This window comes from Nerophis ophidion, linkage group LG17, assembly GCF_033978795.1.
Source record: "Nerophis ophidion isolate RoL-2023_Sa linkage group LG17, RoL_Noph_v1.0, whole genome shotgun sequence".
Taxonomy (NCBI): Eukaryota; Metazoa; Chordata; class Actinopteri; order Syngnathiformes; family Syngnathidae; genus Nerophis; species Nerophis ophidion.
In genome coordinates, this window is record NC_084627.1 from 29529036 (window position 1) to 29544974 (window position 15939).

The 15939-nt window shown below is 41.0% G+C and overlaps 2 protein-coding genes across 5 annotated transcripts in view; both read left to right on the top strand.

Annotated features, from left to right (window-relative positions):
• LOC133536308 (poly [ADP-ribose] polymerase tankyrase-1) overlaps positions 1 to 15939 on the top strand; it is a 337423-nt gene that overhangs the window by 174766 nt on the left and 146718 nt on the right. For 3 of the 4 annotated variants that reach the window (XM_061876734.1, XM_061876733.1, XM_061876732.1), the window contains one exon: positions 15006 to 15042. In XM_061876734.1, coding sequence (XP_061732718.1) covers positions 15006 to 15042 — 37 coding nt within the window. Of the gene's footprint in view, positions 1 to 14657; positions 14846 to 15005; positions 15043 to 15939 lie in introns of those variants that run through there. The other variant, XM_061876735.1, reaches the window with a different exon arrangement.
• Positions 1 to 15939, top strand: part of LOC133536310 (uncharacterized) — a 193216-nt gene that overhangs the window by 57298 nt on the left and 119979 nt on the right. The gene's annotated exons all lie outside the window — the stretch shown is intronic.

Below are 15939 nucleotides of genomic sequence, written 5' to 3' on the forward strand. Positions count from 1 at the left end.
CAAAGTGGAAAAGTGTTCTGTGGTCTGACAAGTCCACCTTTCAAGCTATATTTGGAAACTGTAGACGTGGTGTCCTCTGGAACAAAGAGGAAAATAACCATCCGGATTGTTAAAAGCCAGCATCTGTGATGGTATGGGGGTGTATTAGTGCCCAAGGCAGGGGTAACTTACACATCTGTGAAGGCACCATTAATGCTGAATGGTCCATCCAGGTTTTGGAGCAACATATGTTGTCATCCAAGCAACGTTATCATGGACGCCCCTGCTTTTTTCAGCAAGACAATGCCAAGCCACGGGTTACAACAGCGTGGTTTCGTAGTAAAAGACTGCGAGTACTTTCCTGGCCCACCTGCAGTTCAGCCCTGTCTCCCATCGAAAATGTGTGGCGCATTCTGAAGCGTACAATACGACAGCGCAGACCCCGGACTGTTGAACGACTAAAGCTCTACATAAAACAAGAATGAGAATGAATTCCACTTTCAAAGCTTCAACAATTAGTTTCCTCAGTTCCCAAACCTTTATTGAGTATTGTTAAAAGATAAGGTGATGTTACACAGTGGTGAACATGCCCTTTCCCAACTACTTTGGCACTTGTTGCAGCCATGAAATTCTAAGTTAATTATTATTTGCAAAAAAAACAAAGTTTATGAGTTCGAACATCAAATATCTTGTATTTGTAGTGCATTCAATTGAATATGGCTTGAAAAGGATTTGCAAATCATTGTATTCCGTTTATATTTACATCTAACACAATTTGCCCACTCATACGGAAACGGGGTTTGTAATTTAGTTTCTTCATCTCTCTCTCTCTCTCTCTCTCTCTCTCTCTCTCTCTCTCTCTCTCTCTCTCTCTCCCTCTCTCTTTCTGTCTCTCTCTCCCCCTCTCTCTCTCTCTTTCTCTCTCTCTTTGTCTCTCTCTCTCTTGCATCATTTCCATCTTTATATTCATAGTTTTTCAATTTCTATCACACCCCCTTCTTTCCCGTCTCCCAATTTCTTCGCCGTCATACTGGTCCGTCCTCGTCTGGCTAACACCAATTATACTGCGTCAAATCCAATGCATGTCAGCTTCCAGATCTATAATCATCTCCTCGCTCTTTCATCTACAAATCCTTTGTTACCCTCCCTACCTCCCCACCTTACTTTCCGCATAACCTTGCCTGTGTGCTCTGCTTGCCACCCCACCCGTCTGTCTGCTTCGTAAAGCTCATCTTCATTTTTTGACACTCCATTACATTTTTCTTTCAAGAATTATTTGATTTTCCTTTTCTTTTAATAATTTTCCCTTATGTTTCCCTCCAAAGATAAACTTTGTTTTTCGTAAAGGTTTGGATTTTGGTTTTCATTTCCAGAGGCAGCGTTTCGGAGAGGTCTCTTAAATTTAGATTTACTTTTAGTTAATTGTATAAGTTGAAACGAAAGTTTATGTTCAAATTAAGACCAACAGTACATAGTCTAACTATTAAAATTTTAAATTCCAAAGTTTAAGTGCGTAAAATGCCACAAATGTTCTTTGTTCATTTCACAAATACATAAAACAATTGATAAAATGCACTTTTCATAATCTACACTTTTATTTTACACCGGTAGCCCATGATGTCACAACATGGCTTGGACGTGGATTGTTTCTTCGATGCAGATGAGAATCAGCACGAGTGCGGCGTGGATGTGAGTACATGGTTGTTTATTTAGTGAACAAATAAACAACAAAAAGCGCTCACAATGGAGGAAGAAACTTGGCTAAACAGTACAATCGTGAAAGAAAAACACTTGCTCGATTGGCATGAATGAACTATGAACAGAAACAGCACGATGGCATGAATATAATAAACTATAAACAAAACTAGCACAATGGCATAAATACAAAAACTTACACGGCATTGAACTATGGACAAGGACATGAAGGAGGTGCAGCATGGGTAGGGTGCGTGCGCATGTGAGAAGATCCCAGAATGATGAACAGAAAGAAAATTATTTAAATATTGGCTGTGATAATCAGGAACAGGTGCGGGACTGAGGGCAGGAGCGTGACAAGGTGGGAACTAATACGTTGGCATGGAAATAAACAAAACCAGGAAGTGCAAAACGTGACTGAATGTCCAAAATCAAAAACATAACATGACAAAACAAAACATGATCCATAGGTGTGACACATGAACTATGATTACAATTTTGACTCTGAAGCAGACATTTTTGAGGCCCTTAAATGGCGCTTGTGTTGCTAGTTTCTTTATATTTACAGGTATTGAGTTCTATGTTCGAGAGTTGGCCAAACAGACGTTTTCAAAATGGCACCAAAGAGTCCCCTTTGTCTAAATTGAGTTTAAATTTTGTGGCCTAGATGTCGATAATGAAAATAAATACATTCTATATAATATTATTTTCTTGTTTAAATGTAACTTAGATATTGGGTTTCACTATGTAAAGCGCTTTGAGTCACCAGAGAAAAGCGCTATATAAATATAATTCACTTCACTTCACTTGTGTTTCAAGTACATAGGCCAGACGTGGCCATCAAAGAGGCCAGGAGGGTCTGGTACCGTGTAGTTCCTTGAGCAAATACAGGGCTCGACTTTAACAACGGCAACCGCGGCACGTGCCACAACCGCCCTTGTCATTGTCCGTAATGCCCTAAAACATTTACCAGTAGACCCATAATAAATTCATAAAAGAACCCAACTTCATGAATGTTTTTTGTGACAAACATTTTAATTGATTGATTGATACTTTTATTAGTAGATTGCACAGTTCAATACATATTCCGTTCAATTGACCACTAAATGGTAACACCCGAATAAGTTTTTCAACTTGTTTAAGTCGGGGTCCACGTTAATCAATTCATGGTAAACAAGTACAGTATGTGCTCCAATCAGTCTATCACAAAAAATAGGAGTTGTAGGAAAGATTGGAAACTCAAGACAGCCATGGACATTATGTTCTTTACCAGTGTATGTAAACTTTTGACCACGACTGTATACATATATATAAATGACCATAAGCTAATAATCATCACTTTGGACTAAACTAAACTAGTGATGATGGAGCTGAGAGCAAATATTAATTTTTTTGAATGCTTACACCCACAGCACGCTGTGTCTTATCAACTTTAATGATGGATTATTGTCCCCCCGCCTTTCGCCCGAATGCAGCTGAGATAGGCTCCACCACCCTGCGCGTCCCCAAAAGGGACAAGCGGTAGGAAATGAATGGATGGATGGAAGCACATTTATATTTTGGTCAGCATCAAAGATCAGTTAGAGGTGAGATAGTACCAATATTTCAGGTTACAGTCATGATACCTTCTGTGTCGACTTTGTAACCTGAAATCTTGGTACTGTCCGTGTGTTACCAAATTAAAAACCCTGGATGACACACAGGTTGACACAATTACTCAGAGTGAGGGACATAGCATTCAGATCAGGCGCACCAAATGTTTATCGTTCAGCCAGGGTTGCTTAAAGGAAGAAGAAGATCAATGCTGCCAAATCAAGACCATTATAAGAAACTTCAGGATTGCTTAAATAAGTCAGACCCAAGGCAGGTATGGGAAGGTGTCAAGGCAATTACAAACTAAAAAAACAGCTTATTCCTTAGTAGGCACCACCTTACCTAAGGAATTGAATATTATTTATCTCCACTTTGACAAGGAAAACACAGACTCAGCAGTACCCCCCTATCCTTTGACGACACTACCCCAGTCCGCAGCCCGCATGAAGTAAGACTCACCTTGCGTAACATCAACCCAAGGAAACCAGCCAGACCTGATGGCTTTTTGGGGCGTGCGCTTAAGCACTGCGCGGATGAACTGACAGACGTCTTTGCTTCCAGTTTCAATTTGCCACTGTCTACAACCTGGGTCCCTGCCTGCTTTAAACTAGCCACAATAATTCCCATCCCCAAACAGGCCAACTTCTCATGTCTAAATGATTACGGACCTGTAGCACTCACCTCTAAACCTGCCAAATGCATGGAGAGGCTGATAATGAAACACATAATCAATCAATCAATCAAAGTTTATTTATATAACCCTAAATCACGAGTGTCTCAAAAGTCTGCACAAGCCACAACGACATCCTCAGCTCAGATCCCACATTAGGGCAAGAAAAAAACTGAACCCAATGGGATACAATGAGAAACCTTGGAAGAGATCGCAGATGTGGGCTAGTGTATAAAAATGAGTTTTAAGATGGAACTTAAATGCTTCTACTGGGGTGGCATCTCTAACTGTTACCGGTAGAACATTCCAGAGTACTGGAACCCGAATAGAAAACGCTCTAAAGCCCGCAGACTTTGTTTGGGCTATGGGAATCACTAATAAGCCGGAGTCCTTTGAACGCAGATTTTTTGCCAGGACATATGGTACAATACTATCAGCAATATAATAAGGAGCTAGACGTTTAGTATTTTATACGTAAATAGTAAAAACTTAAAGTCACATCTTAAGTGCACACGAAGCCAGTGCAGGTGAGCCAGTATAGGTGTGATATGATTCTTGTCAAAAGTCTAGCAGCCACATTTTGTACCAACTGTAATCTTTAATTACATCTTTAATAAGGCCCGAAAATAATAGGTTACAGTAATCGAGACTAGACGTAACGAACGCAGACATAATGATCAGAATGGAACACATTTTAGTGATATTACGGAGATGAAAGAAGGCCGTTTTAGGAACACTCTTAATGTGTGACTCAAACGAGAGAGTTGGGTCGAATATAGTACCCAGATTCTTTACCGAGTCGCCTTGTGTAATTGTTTGTTTGTCAAATGTTAAGGTGGTATTATTAAATAGGTGTCAGTGTCTAGCACGACCGGTAATCAGCATGTACGTTTTCTTAGTGTTGGGCTGCAAAAAGTTAGCGTTATTAAGACACGACTCCAGGTGACTACAATCCGACGTGTTGGTCAGCTTTAGGGGCATGTAGAGTTGGGTGTCATCAGCATAACAGTGAAAGCTAACACCGTATTTGCGTATGATGTCACCCAGCGGCATTATGTAGATGCTGAAAAGCGCAGGGCCAAGAACTAAACCATGTGGAACTCCGCATGTTACCTTAACAAGTGTTCATTTAGATGCTGTGCAACAATTTTTTCGAGGATTTTCGAAATAAAGGGAAGTTGGACACTGACCGGTAGCTTACCATGAGGTCAGGATCAAGGTTAGGTCTTTTGAGCAGAGGATGAATAATCGCTTTGAATGCTAGGGGAATAGTGCTAGAGGAAAGTGATAAGTTTATAATATTTAGCACTGATGGACCTAATATTACAAACAGTTCCTTGATAAGTTTCCCAGGAAGTGGGTCAAGTAAACATGTTGTTTGTTTTATCCCATTTACACGCCGCAGGAGTTCCACTAATATTATTTCATGAAAAAGAGAGAGACTATTTTGGAGGGCAATATTCGTCGTATATACACTTGTATCTGTTTTAATAGAACCCAGTTGTAGCTGGGATGCATTGTCTTTAATCTCCTTTCCAATGAGTTCAATTTTCTTATTAAAGAAATTCATAAAGTCATCTGACGAGTGGGTGAAGCTACTGGGAGGAGTCCGTTGTTGGGTTAGCGATGCTACTGTACTAAACAAAAATTTAGGATCGTATTTGTTGAGGCGGATGAGATTTGAGTAATATTTAGCTTTAGCTAAGGTAAGCATGCGTTTATAAGTTATTAAACCATCACTCCATGTTTGATGGAAAACCTCAAGTTTAGACGCAAGCCATTTGCATTCCAGGTTTCTACATGATAGTTAATCGGATGCCCCCTCCCCCCCCTGGCTGACCTGCACAGCTCCCGCTGTCTCAGGAAAGCACAGAGCATCCTGAAAGACCCATTCCACCCCGGGCACAGCCACCTGGAACTGCTACCCTCAGGCAGACCCTACAGGGTGCTAAAAGCGAGCACCAATAGACTAAAAAATAGCTTTTACCCAAGAGCCATAGTAGCACTAAACAGGCACTGAGTGTCCATATGTCCATCATGTCCTCATGTGTAATGTTTAAATGTTTTTCTATTTTTTTGGACTACAATGTGAAATAATGTTTTATGTATGTATACATAGATACATCTGTCATCTCTATCTTTTTTTTTTTTATTTTTTTTTTATTTATTTTTTATTTTTTTTTAATTTATACTACCATATTGTATATGCACCTTAGGAGGAGCTGCTCCAATTTCGTTGTTCTTTGAACCTGTTCATTGCAATAATGACAATAAAACTCTATTCTATTCTATTCTATTCTTTAAGAGCTTTAGTTTCTTCTGTTAACCAGCTGGTGCTAAACTATCAATGGTGTTGCGCAGGCATCGTTAAAGTTGTTAGTGAGGTTATCGGTAGAGCCCACGTAATTTGGGAATGGCGCCATTACCGAAGGCAGTGGGGCAGCAAGAGTCATAGTTTTGACAGCATTAATGTTTCGGCTGCAAAAGCAGTGGTTATTAGCTTGTTGACAATGAGTCAAAACTTTGAATTTTATAAGGTAATGATCGGACATTACTTTAGTGCACAGGAGTATCATAAATTTGGAGGTGGTGACACCCCTGACAAGCACTAGATCTATCGTGTTACCGTTGGGATGCGTGGTTTCATTTATTATTTGTGTAAGACCACAACTATCAATTATAGTCTGGAGCGCCACACACGGAAGGTCTGATATTCTGGGTATTCATATGGATATTAAAGTACCCCATTATAATGATATTGTCGGCGTGCGTCACTACATCAGCGACAAACTCTGAGAATTCACTAAAAAAGTCAGAATAGGGCCCTTGGGGGGCGGTAGATAATACCCAGGTAGAGAGGCAGCGGTGCGAAAGCCCTCATAGTAAGCACCTCAAATGATTTATATTTATTACTTAGGTTAGGGGTAAGGTTATGGTTTTCATTGTACAAACACCGTTTCCATATGAGTTGGAAAATTGTGTTAGATCTAAATATAAACGGAATACAATGATTTGCAACTCATTTTCGACCCATATTTAGTTGAATATGCCACAAAGACAACATATTTGATGTTCAAACTGATAAAATTTTTTTTTTTTTTTGCAAATAATCATTAACTTTAGAATTTGATGCCAGCAACACGTGACAAAGAAGTTGGGAAAGGTGGCAATAAATACTAATAAAATTGAGGAATGCTCATCAAACACTTATATGGAACATCCCAAAGGTGTGCAGGCTAATTGGGAAAAGTTGGGTGCCATGATTGGGTATAAAAGCAGCTTCCATGAAATGCTAAGTAATTCACAAACAAGGATGGGATGCTGTGGGGCTGTCTTGGTTGACAAGACTCTGCAGCATCGCGTGGACATCGGGGGCGGTACCTCTGGATTGGCAGACCGAGGTGGTGGTCCCTCTCTTTAAGAAGGGGGACTGGAGTTTGTGTTCCAACTATCGTGGGATCACACTCCTCAGCCTTACCGGTAAGGTTTATTCAGGTGTACTGGAGAGGAGGCTACGCCGAATAATCGAACCTCGGATTCAGGAGGAACAGTGTGGTTTTCGTCCTGGTCGTGGAACTGTGGACCAGCTCTATACTCACGGCAGGGTTTTTGAGGATGCATGGGAGTTTGCCCAACCAGTCTGCATGTGCTTTGTGGACTTGGAGAAGGCATTCGACCGTGTCCCTTGGGAAGTCCTGTGGGGAGTGCTCAGAGAGTATGGGGTACCGGACTGTCTTATTGTGGCGGTCCGCTCCCTGTATGATCAGTGTCAGAGCTTGGTCCGCATTGCTGGCAGTAAGTCGGACACGTTTCCAGTGAGCGCTTGACTCCGCCAAGGCTGTCCTTTGTCACCGATTCTGTTCATAACTTTTATGGACAGAATTTCTAGGCGCAGTCAAGGCGTTGAGGGGTTCCGGTTTGGTGGACGCGGGATTAGGTCTCTGCTTTTTGCAGATGATCTGGTCCTGATGGCTTCATCTGGCCAGGATCTTCAGCTCTCACTGGATCGGTTCGCAGCCAAGTGTGAAGCGACCAGAATGAGAATCAGCACCTCCAAGTCCGAGTCCACGGTTCTCGCCTGGAAAAGGGTGGAGTGCCATCTCCGGGTTGGGGGGAGACCCTGCCCCAAGTGGAGGTGTTCAAGTACCTAGGAGTCTTGTTCACAAGTAGGGAAAGAGTGGATTGTGACATCGACAGGCGGATCGGTGCGGCGTCTTCAGTAATGCGGACGTTGTATCGATCCGTCGTGGTGAAGAAGGAGCAGAGCCAGAAGGCAAAGCTCTCAATTTACCGGTCGATCTACGTTCCCATCCTCACCTATGGTCATGAGCTTTGGGTCATGACCGAAAGGATAAGATCACGGGTACAAGCGGCCGAAATTAGTTTCTTCTGCCGGGTGGCGGGGCTCTCCCTTACAGATAGGGTGAGAAGCTCTGCCACCCGGGAGGAACTCAAAGTAAAGCCGCTGCTCCTCCACATCGAGAGGAGCCAGATGAGGTGGCTCGGGTATCTGGTCAGGATGCCACCCGAACGCCTCCCTAGGGAGGTGTTTAGGGCACGTCCAACCGGTAGGAGGCCACGGGGAAGACCCAGGACACGTTGGGAAGACTATGTGTCCCGGCTGGCCTGGGAACTTCTCAGGATCCCCCGGAAAGAGCTACACAAAGTGGCTGGGGAAAGGGAAATCTGGGCTTCCCCGCTTAGGCTGCTGCCCCCGCGACCCGACCTCGGATAAGCTGAAGATGATGGATGGGGCGAGGGTCACCACTTTGTAAGCAAATTGACGAACAGTTTTAGAACAACATTTCTCAATGAACTATTACAGGGAATTTAGGGATTTTACCATCTACGGTTCGTAAAATCATCAAAAAGTTCAGAGAATCTGGAGAAATCACTGCACGTAAGCGATGATATTACGGACTTTGATCCCTCAGGCGGTACTGCATCAAAAACCGACATCAGTGTGTAAAGGATATTACCACATGGGCTCAGGAACACTTCATAAAACCACTGTCAGTAACTATAGTTGGTCGCTACATCTGTATGTGCAAGTTAAAACTTTACTATGCAAAGCCAAACTCATTGAGCAACAATATCCTGAAACGGCGCCGGCTTGGCTGGGCCCGAGCTCACCTAAGATGGACTGATGCAAAGTGGAACTGTGTTCTGTGGTCTGACGAGTCCAAATTTCAAATTTTATTCGGAAACAGAGGACGTGGTGTCCTCCAGAACAAAGAGGAAAATAATAATTCGGATTGTTATAGGCGTAAAGTTTAGAAACCAGCATCTGTGATGGTATGGAGGTGTATTAGTGCCCAAGGCATGGGTAACTTACACATCTGTGAAGGCACCATTAATGCTGAAAGGTCCAAACAGGTTTTGGAGCAACATATTTTGTCATCCAAGCAACATTATCATAGACGCCCATGCTTATTTCAGCAAAACAAGTGTTACAACAGCGTGGCTTCGTAAAAAAAGAGTGCGGGTACTTTCCTGGCCCGCCTGGAGTACAGACCTGTCTCCCATCAAAAAAGTGTGGCTGTTTATGAAGCGTAAAATACGACAGCGGAGACCCCGGACTGTTGAACGACTGAAGCTGTACATAAAACAAGAATGGGAAAGATTTCCACTTTCAAAGCTTCAACAATAAGTTTCCTCAGTTCCCAAACAATTATTGAGTGTTGTTAAAAGAAAAGGTGATGTAACTCAGTGGTGAACATGCCCTTTCCCAACTACTTTGGCTCATGTTGCAGCCATGAAGTTCTAAGTTCATTATTATTTGCAAAAAAAAAATAAAGTTAGAGTTTGTACATCAAATATCTTGTCTTTGTAGTGCATTCAATTGAATATAAGTTGAAAAGGATTTGCAAATCATTGTATTTTGTTTATATTTACATCTAACACAATTTCCCAACTCATATGGAAACGGGGATTGTATAATATGTGGGGCAGTATTGCTTGGTTGGTAGAGTGGCCGTGCCGGCAACATGAGGGTTCCAGTTCCGATCCCCACTTCCGCCATCCTAGTTACTGCCGTTGTGTACTTGGGCAAGATACTTTACCCACCTGCTCCCAGTGCCAACCGCACTGGTTTAAATGTAACATAGATATTGAGTTTCACTACGTAAAAGCGCTTTGAGTCTCTCGAGAAAAGCGCTATATAAATATAATTCACTTCACTTCATTAGTGCGACCTCTCCTCCCCTTTTAAAGGGATGGGCAATATGCACATTGGTATAGTTAGGAGCAGATGCCTTGTTAAGTGGGAACAATTTGTCTGGTTTGAGCCAGATTTCGCTGAGACCTATGACGTTTAAATTGTTGTCTCTAATGGCCTTATTAACTAATAACATTTTGGGAGACAATGATCTTATGTTTAAAAAGCCCATATTATAGGTTGTGTTATGTTATCGGTAATAGTGATATTAATAACGTTGCGTTTATTTTGTGTAGTGTACCTTAAGTAATTGATATTACGGTTATCCTCAGATTGTTTTCTTGGTGCTGCGATACACTGAACGCGTCATAATTTGCCACCTCAGTAGAATGCTTGTCCACCTCTGGCACAGTCACCACAGAAAAAACATTATGTGAATTGTGTATTATTCTAGGAGAAATGCCATTTGTGGTTTCACGGTGGGACAGGGGTTAGTGCGTCTGCCTCACAATACGAAGGTCCTGCAGTCCTGGGTTCAATCCCAGGCTCGGGATCTTTCTGTGTGGAGTTTGCATGTCCTCCCTGTGAATGCGTGGCTTCCCTCCGGGTACTCTGGCTTCCTCCCACTTCCAAAGACATGCACCTGGAGATAGGTTGATTGGCAACACTAAATTGGCCCTAGTGTGTGAATGTGAGTGTTGTCTGTCTATCTGTGTTGGCCCTGGGATGAGGTGGCGACTTGTCCAGGGTGTACGCCGCCTTCCGTCCGAATGCAGCTGAGATAGGCACCAGCGCCCTCCGCGACCCCAAAGGAAATAAGCGGTAGAAAATGGATGGATGGATAGTCTTGACGTCATCACTCGTGTTTTTCCAGGTGTAAGCGGGTTTGGGCCGCCAATCGCAATTAATGACTTACTTGCAGTAAGTCATTAATTTGACTTTGTAAGTAATTATTTTAGTAACTACGACTGTTTTTTTTACTTTAGGCACCTTTTTTTTTTTGGCCAAAATGTTTGGACAGCCTTGATGTACATACAAGAAATACATGCTGTTGGGTAAATTATATAAATGAAACCAGAAAAGCACTCCTAAATGTAAACAATCCTTTAAAAAATCCTAAATCTAAACAGTGATACGGATCAACCCCTAAAGTTGACTCACTTTCTTTCATTTCCTTAAAGTGTCATCAAAATCCACCCATTAATTGTCTTTATTATGTTTCTAACCAGCAGACAAACAGACAAATACACAAACTCCTGGCAGAGGTAATTATTGGAAGGATAAATGAAGTCGTTATATCCGCGCGTGTTTGTTTTATTTGACTGTCAGTTACAAACGAGCTGCAAGAAGGTATATTCCCTTTTTGCATTAGTCTCAGCAGCTGGGCGCTTTTGTTGTACAGTGAAATAATATCAAGGTAGTGAACTCTGAATTGTCAGTCATCCACTTTTGTTGTCTCCGTGGGTCGAGGCGGGGCCGGAACTGCTACAATGCACACACACACACACACACACACACAAATTTGGCCATAACGTTTGTAGTTATGTAACTAACTCACTGACAAAACCCTGCTATAATAAGAAAATAGTTTGTTTAATAAAAATACAAATTATAGGACTGTTGTTTCTGACGGGTACTCATAAATCAAGGGTTCTCACATTTTAGGGAAACATAGATCCCTTAAAGGAGAGAACATTTTCCCAAAACTAATTTTTTAATCCTCAGACTAATGTATAGGAATAAAAAATTCTGCCATCTGTACTAAATGCCATAGAAATGAGAAGGAATTCATCCATAACATTTCAACCTCAGCTCCAACTTTAGCCCTTTTATTTCAACTAGTTTGTTTTTAAAGGGCTGCATTAATAAAGTTGGTATGGCATGGTAACCTGAGTACTTCACACTAGTTTCTTAATAATTTATTGAAACAAAATCAGAATTTCAAGCATACATTTTTAAGCTTGCATGAAATAAACAATAACACGACTGGAACAGTGCAAATAAACCAATTTATTTCAAGGGGGTCATATTTAAATTTTTTTCCACATTCAAAGCACCTTATTATGGTAACGTAATGTTAAATTAAGTTATTGGTGAATTTTTTTTTACAGATTTTGTTTTGGATATCATTTTCAACCCGCTTTCTGACCCTCTCTTCAGGAAGCCCCGTTTTGTGGGCGGTCTTATTTACGTGCCGAAGTCCTCCTTCTGGCCAAGTCCTCTTTTCCTGTGTCTGCACTAGGCCCCGGCCAATATTCGATAAGTCAATTAACCAACGGTAATTGAAAATGAACGTCGATATGTTGTCCAGCGTCGATAAATCGCCATGTGCATGCTTCATGAGCATTCATGCTTTTCGTCGTTTTTAGCGGCGACGCAAATTTGTAACATAGCGGAATGAAAAGAAGGGGGTTCATTATTTTAGAATTATCTAAGTGTTTTTGACTCTTTGTGAAGCGACGGCGGGCCACTGGCCTGTCAGCCTCACACAGTGCAACTTTCTAACATGTAACAGCTAACATGGACAAAACACACATCACAAAACCAAATGCCACCGCACCAGTGTCGGAATAGTTCAGTGTAAACCTTTGGAACAAGATGAGCCTATCAAGACAGAGAAGCCAGTTTGCCAAAGGTGCGTGACTACAACAACACCCACTTGAAATACAACCACTCGGCAGTCCAAACTCACTTGACACTCATTACGTGATTGGTGAAGAAGCCAGGTGACACATCCGTCTAAATTAAACAGTGCAAAATAGTATGCACTTACAGAAAGTGGGGTTAAATACATCATCAGAGACATGCTGCCATTAAATACTGTTAAAACTAGCATTTTTTTTTTAAAGAACTGTCATGTTGTCATGTCATGTTGGTTTTCCAAACTCGAAGTCTGCCAAACTAAATTTTGTTTTGCATATGTCCTGTTAATATATCTGTCTAAATTGTATTATATTGTTACTCTGCACTTTTGTTTAAAACGTCCTAACTTGACTGTCAATTTAATAGTGTACAACTTTGCCTCTGCCCAGATGTTCAATATTGAAGTGCCACTTTGTTTGTTAATACTTTATTTAGCTATTTTATTTATTATGTTTGTGTATAATTGAGCCCGCCCCAATCTCCTCAAGAGATTTAGTTGTAATTTTTATCCAAGTGCAAAATTTTGCTAAAAGACAAAGTGTATTTTATTGTCATTTGTTTGTTTTATTTAACTTTGAGATTTAAACATATTCATTTAAATCACAACATTAAAATACACAAGAAATACATGTTTATTGCATTTGAAAGGCTATACATGCATTATTTTTATGTATTATCATTAAATTAATGGTTAATTTGGTTTCATATAAAGCATGGCAGTAATATTGTTTACCAGCAATAATTTGTTGGTCAATATATTGTTAGTCTCCTCTCCATCAACCATGTTGTAGTTTTTAGTGCTTCAATATTGAGTCTACTGACAGATACGTATAAGTTAGAACTACCGTTTTTCCTTGAATTGCCACAGGGTATATAGTATGCGCCTGCCTTGAATTACTGCTGGGTCAAACTCGCTTCTCAAAATAATTAGCGCATGCTTAGTATTAACTCGTGACGTCAAGAGTGACACTTTAGGAGGCTGATTTCAATACCGGTAATTTGAAATCCCATAAAGGGAAGAATATTAAGAGCTATTCAGTAGGTTTTAAGGTCCAAGCTTACATCACACTCAAATTTTTACTGCATGCCGTTGGTAAGTGCTGGATTGAAAAGAGGTTTTAAAATAATGAGCGCATACTTACTTTTAGCACATGCCTTTGGTAAGCGCAGGAGTGCGAAGAGGTTTTAAATTAATTAGTGCTCCGGCGGCAATTCAAGGAAATTCGGTATAGCTGACCTGTGGGTTTTATAGGTAGAAAAGCCAAATGGCTGCTCTCTGGGAGTTTTAGTGTTAAGCTCATTTTTGTTTTGCTTTGTTATATTTTTTGGATTAGACTGTATTGAATAGTGTTACTTATGTTTATTGATTGTGTTCATTGTGCCTTTTCCAGACATTACTTTCTTAAACGTTAACAATTGGTTATAGTCTTACGGATTTGGGTTGGCGAACTACCTGTTGTATGGTGTTTTCATATGGAAAGAGATTTTTTTTAAACGTGGAGTGAGATTTTTTTTTTAGGTGTTCCAGGGTACAAAACATGTATTACAAAAATATCATTGTGTCTGTTGCCATTAGTAAACAAATGTAGTTTCCTAGCGCTTAAGATGCAATCTGGTGCTGTCGTCCCAAGACTGATTGTAACAATCCCTTTATAATTGCTGACAATGCATCATGTGCTGCTTGAAAAAGTTGGGTGCACAAGTAATGCTGCAAACTGTCATGCAGAAATCACAAATGGGATGTGGATTATGTTATGACTGTCAGAGCGGAGAAGGGGGGTGCATAGCTAAGAGAAGGAGGGAGAGCTAGCTCGAGAGAGGGCAAGGGAGGTAGGGGGAGGGGTTTGTTTATCTCTGTTGTGTTTTCTGACGGTAACAGCGCCTCCAGCGCCCACGAGTGGGGGATGTATAAGACAAAAGACCTGGTCATGGCGCGTGCAATAGAGGTAACAGGGGCGATCGAGGTCCGATATGAACGACCAAGTGGGACCAAAGAGATGGACATACGTACAGACGGATAGAAGCAGAGCGTCTGTCAGTCGCCTGAACAATGAACGCGCTGTGGTCGCTGCCGGCAACACATCGTCACAGCAACCGAAGCCAGAGGGGTGCGCTCTTAGTGGGAATGTGGAAGTGGGAAAAAGCGATGGGGAGATTGAGAGATAATTTTTTTCTGTTTGTTTGTGTGTGTACTTTTTGGTGTAATCACATGCATTTATGTTAGACATTTGTGTTAGACTGACACCATGATCTTCTGTTACCATCTAGGTGAATACAAGAAGGATGAGCTGCTGGAGGCAGCAAGGTGAGTACCAGATGCTCTTTTGTTTTCTTTCCTCCTCGCCACTACCTCATGCAGCTTCCTCTAACTTTGTGGCATCCATGCATGTCTCTCCTCCATTTGATTCTATGCCGCCTTCACATCCCTTAATCGTTCTTGCAACCTCCCTTCCTCCATAGATTATTTTTATTGCTTCCTCTTTTCAAACATCCCTCCACCTTTCCCTTTTTGCCATCTGTCTGCTATCAAATGTACTCTTTGTTGTTTGTTCTTTGCATTGATGTTATGCTTTTTCATAGTTTAGTAATACATGCATGAAGGAACTTAATTGAATATTACGGCCAATAATAATTTAAGTTACCAAAATAATATGCAAGCTCTAGACATGGATTTATTGTTGCTCAAAGGTTAAATCAGACAGGCAAGGCAAAGCATGGCAAGTTTATTTCGAGCACAATTTGTACATAAGGCAATTCAATGTGCTTTACAGAAAATTAGAAGACAACATTAAAAATAAAATAATCATAAAACTAATTATTCAAATCAAAATCATAATATACAATCACCATAGAAAATTAAAAAAATCAATTCAAAACCAAATAGTGTAGATAAAATACTCTCAGCTCCTCATATGCACAATTAAATACATTTGTTTTCAGCTTAGATTTGAACACTGCCCACGTTGAGGCCTCTCTCACAACTTCAGGAAGACTATTCTTGATTTTAGGAGCATAAAACTGAAACACGGCCTCAACTATGTTTCGTCCTGACTCCGGGCACCAGTGGGAGACCACTCCCTGAGGTTCTCAGCGCTTGTAATGGTTCATGTGCTTCTAACATGTCAGAGATGTACTTTGGTACAAGACCATGACAAGACTTGTACTCAAAGAAGGCTGTTTTGAAGTCTATTTTATGAACGTC